This window comes from Ylistrum balloti, unplaced genomic scaffold (assembly GCF_031769215.1).
Source record: "Ylistrum balloti isolate Yb309-2 unplaced genomic scaffold, AGI_CSIRO_Ybal_v1 Utg371292, whole genome shotgun sequence".
NCBI classification, from domain to species: domain Eukaryota; kingdom Metazoa; phylum Mollusca; class Bivalvia; order Pectinida; family Pectinidae; genus Ylistrum; species Ylistrum balloti.
The window spans coordinates 137,556-145,476 of NW_026782693.1; the positions used below are offsets into that span (position 1 = coordinate 137,556).

Below are 7,921 nucleotides of genomic sequence, written 5' to 3' on the forward strand. Positions count from 1 at the left end.
TATGACGGTAGCAGAGCTTGATAAAAACGGTTCCTTAATTACCAAGTTTGTAATATTACTTCAGACTGATACTTAATTTGTAATGTAACATGATAAACATCCGTTTGTAATATATATGTGACGATTTTATTCAGTTAGAGTTATCTCCCTTCATGTAACGTTTTGTATACGTCCTGTTTTGTATCATTCCCCACCTACCTAATTATTTTAATTATCGATGATTGACTTATGTTTTCATGAAACTAGTGTTTACTAAATGTGTAATCATACCTGTATAAATAAATAAAAACATTTGTCTTGCGTATTTGTGGGTTTTGGTGCTGTATTAATTGAGAAGGAAAATACTGGAGACACCCAGAATAATACATAAGATTTTATGTAAATACTGGTTGAAACCAGTAAACAAGAAAAGAAGATTTTGACAGACGGAAGAAGGTCGGCTATATCACAGGTAATAAAGTATTATAGCACACAGTTCAATTATACTGTTACCAGAAGCTCCTGAGTAAGGGGTTGCCTGAATAAGGCAGCTCTGGTAACAGTTATTGTTACGTGTGGTCGGTGCCAGTACGTTGACGTGTCAGGTACGCCAGAATCTCCTGAAAAGGGGTTGCCTGCAAAGGCTACTCTGGTACGCCTGACTACTGATACAGTACTTGGCACAACACTTTGTACTGCGATAATAACAGGACACTGGCAGGCGACGTCGGAGCTGTACGGTGGTCGGCTCAGTAATAAGGGACGTGCTTGCAGTGTTGTAGTGCTGACAGTCTGTTAGTGTTGCGGTGTGTGGTAGCCTTGTTGGGCAACATACGCCTAGGCGACGCGATACGTACCGCGGACACATTGTTGGCTCGTGTATGGTGACATGGTGGACAGAGGTACTGTCCTTCTCTGTTGTAGTGTATAGATATATTGTTTATTAAATTGAGTAATTGTTCAACTGCTCAGCCAGGTAGCTGAGGAATTCCAATCGCTTCCGGAGCAGGTAGCTCTGTCTAAATTGAGAGACCCGGCGTGCACGCGCGCTACCATAGGGTGCACGTTACATTTTAATGGTGGCAGCGGTGGGATCATAGTTGAACATAGCTATTGTTATTTTTTTTGTATTAACTTGCAATGGAGGATATCAACAAGACCATAGAGGAGCTGGAGGCCCGCATCGCATCATATGGTGTAGGACAGAAACCAGGAGATGGTCCAGGCAGGCACTCGACTCCGAGGAGTACTACCACGGTGGTATTAGACGAGAAAAACACAGCTGACTCCGGGATAGTGACTGTGCGCAGTTCAGATGTTGATTCTGGTGGTGGTCTGGGGCAGAGTTCGAAGGATGCTGCTGACCTACATACTAAGCTTGTACAGTTTAGCCCGCAGACACCAGACATGGACAGATACGGAAATAATACTGGCGACGGGTTGTCACAGGAGCGACAAGGTCCCTTGTCCGATCACTACTGGCAAGAATCTGTATCTAGTAAACCACTGAGTCGACCAAAGTATTGGTATGATGAAGGGACATACCAACCGCGCAGCAAGTGTTCAGACACAAACGAAGCAAAGACCAGGCGAACACCATCATTTAATATCAAGCCTGCAACCTACGACGGCAGTGGGTCATGGTTGGACTACAAGGCCCATTTTGAATCGTGTGCTGCATTGGCAAATTGGACCGAGGATGAGAAGGGGTTATACTTAGCTGTTTCCCTCAGGGGCCAGGCACAAGGAGTACTCGGTAACCTCCCAGGTGGACCATTGAAGAAATATAGGGACCTGGTATATGTTCTCAGTGAACGGTTTGCTCCACCAAACCAGACTGAACTCTATCGTGCGCAGCTACGAGAAAAGCGGCAAAAGGCGACCGAGTCATTACCGGAGCTGGGACAAAGTATACGGAGGCTAGCGAATCAAGCATACCCGACCGCACCATCCGATGTCATTGAGGTACTAGCAAAAGAACAGTTCATTGACGCCTTGATAGACTCGGACATGAGATTGCGGATTAAACAAGCCAGGCCAGCTAGTCTCAATGAAGCTATACGCCATGCCGTTGAATTGGAGGCCTTCATCAAGTCAGACCAGAAACACAGGGAGTCGCAGGGTTCTTAAGGCCCATAGCTCAGAAGGAGGCTAATGACCAAGAAACTGATCAGGGAATGAAAGCATTGACTGCAGTTATGACTGAGATACAAGAATCCCTGGCAGGCCTAAAGACCCAAGTAGCAGACTTGGAGTCTAAACAGCGCAATTGGCGACCAGCACCTAAATTCCGTAACAAAGGTACTGACGGTAAATGTTTCAATTGTGGTGAAAAAGGCCATTTTCAAAGGAATTGCCCGGAGACGAGAAAGGATAACCAGCAAGGTAATAAGAAAGGAAAAGCCAATGGTGCGAAAAAGAAAGAGCAAGCTGGTGTGAATAGACAAGCTGGGGAGCCAGGAATTTATGTTAATGTGGAGATCCATGGAGTAAAAGGAAAATTTCTAGTGGACACGGGGTCGACTTTGTCGCTGGTATCTGAATGTTTGTTCACGGCAATATGCAGTCGAGATAGGTATCAGCATCCCTTGACAAAGGTGCCCCGCGACATTTTGTCTGCGAATGGAGAACCACTGATAGTAAGCGGTCATACAGTGTTACCAGTATTAATTGATAACCACTTGTACAAGAAGGGACTGGTGGTAGCCAGACTATCAGTAGACGGAGTCCTTGGGTTGGACTTCATGAACGAGGAAAAATGCGTTGTCGATGTGGTGAAACGGAAACTCGCAATTGGACAGCAGGAGGTTGAGTTGCTCAGTGAGGGAAGAATAGGTTGTTATCGTGTGGCTGTTGCTGATACTCTTAACATCCCCCCAGAATCTGAGATGGTTACCTATGGACAGGTCATTCTTCCTCCTGGTACCGCTGTGCCCAAGGGTGTTAGCATTATCGAACCTGCACCAAAATTCCTGGATACTGATCGAGCTTTGGTAGGAAAGACTTTGGTCAGCAATAGTGAAACAGTCCCATTGCGAATTATGAATGTATCTCCAGATGTGAAAGTGGTGCATGCAGGGACGGTTGTGGGGTCTCTCACACCGATAGACAGTGTTATGTCTTGTGAAACAACCAGCAAAGAAAAAGAGGCTCTAACTCCGGTACTTCAAGATCTGTTAGACAGGACCAGTGAAGGGCTAACTAGAAATCAAGTGAAGCAGGTACGCGCATTGTTAGTTCGACATTCCAATGCCTTTGCAAAGGATAATCAAGACATTGGAAAAACCGGTGTCGTGAAACATTCAATCAGCGTTGGTGATCATCCACCGGTAAAACAACCCCTTCGGAGGCTTCCGGTTCATGCAAAACAAGCCGTAGACGAGCATATTGATGATATGTTGGACAGGGGGATAATCGAACCTTCAACTAGTCCTTGGTCGTCTGGTGTCGTCCTCGTAAAGAAGAAGGATGGGAGTACCAGATTTTGTGTGGACTACCGGCGCCTTAATGACGCAACCATCAAAGACGCTTACCCTTTACCAAGGATTGATGAATCCCTTGACCAGCTGTCTGGAGCATGCTGGTTCTCTACCCTCGATTTGTGCTCCGGATATTGGCAAGTCGAGCTGGAGGAGGGAGATAAACCAAAAACTGCTTTTTCGACCAAACGTGGCCTTTATCAATTCAAGGTAATGCCGTTCGGGCTGTGCAACGCCCCGGCTACGTTTGAAAGGCTGATGGAAACCGTGTTGCGGGGACTGCAGTGGGACATCTGCCTCATATACCTTGACGATGTGATTGTCACTGGGAGAACTTTTGGAGAAATGTTAAGCAATCTGGAGAAGGTACTTCAGCGTTTGTCAGCTGCCGGTTTAAAACTAAAAGCGAAAAAGTGTACGCTGTGTGCTAGAAATGTTGAGTTCCTTGGACATATTATTTCGCCTGAAGGAGTTTCCACAGACCCTGGCAAGATACAACTAGTGAAGGATTGGCCAGAACCAACAACTGTAACTGAGGTCCGATCATTTCTTGGACTGTGCGGCTATTACAGGCGGTTCGTCAAGGACTTCTCTGCCATCGCCAAACCATTACATCGGCTTACAGAAAAACACAAACGTTTCATATGGACTAAAGAGTGCCAAGAAGCCTTTGATTGCCTCAAAGCAAAGCTGTGCCAGTCCCCGATATTGGCATACCCAGACTTCACTAAACCATTTGTGCTCGACACAGATGCAAGTGACCTTGCTATAGGAGGTGTACTTGCCCAAGTCCAGGATGGACACGAGAGAGTTATTGCATACGCAGGTCGAACACTGTCAAAGTCAGAGAGGAAATACTGTGTTACAAGGAAAGAGTTGCTCGCCGTTGTCTTCTTTGTCAAGTATTTCCGCCATTACTTGTATGGAAAACATTTTCTCCTTCGTACAGATCACAGTTCCCTGCGTTGGCTCCTAAATTTCAAGAACCCAGAGGGCCAACTTGCAAGATGGTTGGAAGTTCTGAGCATGTATGACATGAAAATCGAACATCGACCAGGATCCCAACACTCAAATGCAGACGCACTTAGTAGGCGACCTTGTCGGAAGTGTAAGTTCAATCCTGAATGGGACAAGGTAACAAAACTGTCTGTTGGTGGCTTGACAGAGACTGGGTCTAGCAAACAAGAAGAGTCCGACAGGCAACAAGATGAAACCGGGGGAAAATCCTTGTCAATGCTCCAGAAAGAGGATCCAGATATTATGTTAGTTAAGAAGTGGGTAGAGGACACTACCAAACCAAACACCAAAGACGTGCACATGGGTGGTGTAATGGTGAAGTCCCTTTGGTCACAACGGGATATGTTGATAGTCGCGAATGACATACTGTACCGCAAATGGCAAGACTCTAAAGGCAAAACGTTGCAAGCGGTTGTACCAATGACTGAGCGAAGGAGCATATTGAAGATGTGTCATGATCATCGGACCTCTGGTCATCTGGGAGTAAAGAAGACCTTGAGCAAGGTAAGACAAAGCTTCTTCTGGCCTGGTCTACAGAGAGATGTGAGACAATATATAGCAGGCTGTGAAGTGTGCTCAAGAAAAAAAGGGCCGATGAAAACTCCGAAAGCACCTATGCAAGTAGTTGGTGCCGGTATGCCCATGGAAAGGATAGCAACCGACATACTTGGAGATTTGCCATTGACTAGCAAAGGGAATCGTTATGTATTAGTAGTGTCTGACTATTTTACGAAATGGACTGAGGCATTTCCAATGCCAGACATGACTGCAGGGACCGTGGCTGATATCATTGTTAGAGAGGTTGTCACTAGGTTTGGCGTACCAACGGTGATACACTCGGATCAGGGAAAACAGTTTGAGGGACAACTCTTCTCACAAATGTGCGAGGTATTGCACATCAAAAAGACTCGAACCACTCCCTACCATCCGGAGGGAGATGGTATGGTTGAGCGGTTCAATCGTACGCTGAATTCCATGCTGGCTTCCTACGTCAATGACCACCACACGGACTGGGATGACCATCTGCCTTTTGTTACTATGGCATATAGATCTGCAGTTCACGAAACTACTGGCAGTAGCCCTAACGCCCTTATGCTTGGTAGGGAAGTATCAACGCCACTGGACATTATGTATGAGCTACCCCAAAACGCAAAGAAAATTCCAACAAACCAATGGGCTTGGGAACTAAAGGAAAAAATGGAGACAGCTCATGCTCATGTCAGAAAACATACAAATGCAGAAATGCTACGACAAAAGATCTGGCACGACCAAAAGCTCAGCTGGCAAACCTTCTCGGCTGGAGACCAGGTCTATGTTTACTTCCCGAGGTATCTACCAGGCCGTTCTTCAAAACTTACAAGTTATTGGAGAGGACCATTTGAGGTAGTAAGCAGATGTTCAGATGTCACCTACAAGGTACTGTGTGGGACTCGCGGTGCACCACAAATAGTTCATGTAGATCGCATGCAACTGAAGAAAAGACAAGAGCTAACAGGCGAGCAAACATCGGACACAGGACCGATGAAAGGTACCTCAGAACCTAAGGAGGGGGAGGTCAAAGACACAGGACAAGGTCCCCAAACTGTTAGGGATGATATCATACCCCGTACCTCTGGGGATGATTGTGAAATCGTCGAGGCGAGTGAGGGCGAATGGGGAAACCCATTCACGTCCCGACGTACGAGACGGCCACCCCGCTGGCTGGCCGAATATGTTACTAATTTTGATTAGTTAGAGTACCAATAGTATTCTTGTATTCCTGATTTTGTAAGTTGTGAACCATTTTCATACATCATCTGAATCCTTTCTTCCCTTTTTTGTATGTTGTAGAGATGGTGAAGACAAAGACCACTCACAGGAAGGAACAGAAATGTCCCATGTGTGCATTCACTAGTGTAGATATTGAAAGGATGAAGGAGCATATTCTCATGTGTGGTCTGAAGGAAATGGAGAAGAAATCCTTCGTATGTGAAGAATGCCCATTTGCTACCACCTCGGCAAGCAATCTTCTCCGGCACACGAAGAGAAGACACAGTGTAGAACAGACGGCACAGCCGGGACCCTCACGTGAAGGAGGTAGCTATTCTACAGTGAGAGAGGAGGAAGACTCGTGGAAAGACAATGACCCTGGTGATCTTGCTAGCATCCTAGGTGATGTGTCGGACTCTGACAATGGGGAAGACCATGATGAGTCTGCTGCTGGCGAGGAACCTGATGTAGAGGCCATCCCTGATCCAACGGTGAGGAAGCATACACGGCCAGATCAAGTGTTCACCCCTAAACGGGCGCCAGAGAAATTGAGTCCCAAGGATCCCAGGAATTGTATCCCACAGAAAGTCCCAAGGGTAGAGAGGCCTCCTACCAATCTCCATCAAGTTCCTAGGGTGTCAAAGGCGATGGCGAGTGTGTCTACTCAGACAAAGCCAGTTATAGAGAGGCATGTGGTCTGGAAAACGACAAGGTACACAGAAGGAGATAGGGAAATCGAGCTGGTTGAGATGCATGAGACGGAGACCTCCTGTGGTGTATGCGGACTGTTAGATGATTGAAGAAATGTGGACGGAAGTGTTTGTGTCCTTCAGACCTACTGAAAGTTGTACTTTTATTACATATTGGAGACTGTTAGTGTGATCATCGGTGTTTTAGATAGTCTTTAAATGTTCTATTTGTCATGCGGGACGCATCGACTTAAGGAGGGGGAAGTGTGACGATTTTATTCAGTTAGAGTTATCTCCCTTCATGTAACGTTTTGTATACGTCCTGTTTTGTATCATTCCCCACCTACCTAATTATTTTAATTATCGATGATTGACTTATGTTTTCATGAAACTAGTGTTTACTAAATGTGTAATCATACCTGTATAAATAAATAAAAACATTTGTCTTGCGTATTTGTGGGTTTTGGTGCTGTATTAATTGAGAAGGAAAATACTGGAGACACCCAGAATAATACATAAGATTTTATGTAAATACTGGTTGAAACCAGTAAACAAGAAAAGAAGATTTTGACAGACGGAAGAAGGTCGGCTATATCACAGGTAATAAAGTATTATAGCACACAGTTCAATTATACTGTTACCAGAAGCTCCTGAGTAAGGGGTTGCCTGAATAAGGCAGCTCTGGTAACAGTTATTGTTACGTGTGGTCGGTGCCAGTACGTTGACGTGTCAGGTACGCCAGAATCTCCTGAAAAGGGGTTGCCTGCAAAGGCTACTCTGGTACGCCTGACTACTGATACAGTACTTGGCACAACACTTTGTACTGTGATAATAACAGGACACTGGCAGGCGACGTCGGAGCTGTACGGTGGTCGGCTCAGTAATAAGGGACGTGCTTGCAGTGTTGTAGTGCTGACAGTCTGTTAGTGTTGCGGTGTGTGGTAGCCTTGTTGGGCAACATACGCCTAGGCGACGTGATACGTACCGCGGACACATTGTTGGCTCGTG

At 45.8% G+C, this 7,921-nt stretch overlaps 1 protein-coding gene across 1 annotated transcript; it reads left to right on the forward strand.

Moving 5' to 3' along the window:
* Positions 1–6,307: 6,307 nt before the first annotated feature.
* On the forward strand, positions 6,308–7,024 carry LOC132561852 (uncharacterized). Its single transcript, XM_060226560.1, has one exon. It carries the CDS (start codon positions 6,308–6,310, stop codon positions 7,022–7,024), a length of 717 nt encoding a protein of 238 aa, XP_060082543.1.
* The last annotated feature ends 897 nt before the right edge of the window (positions 7,025–7,921 follow it).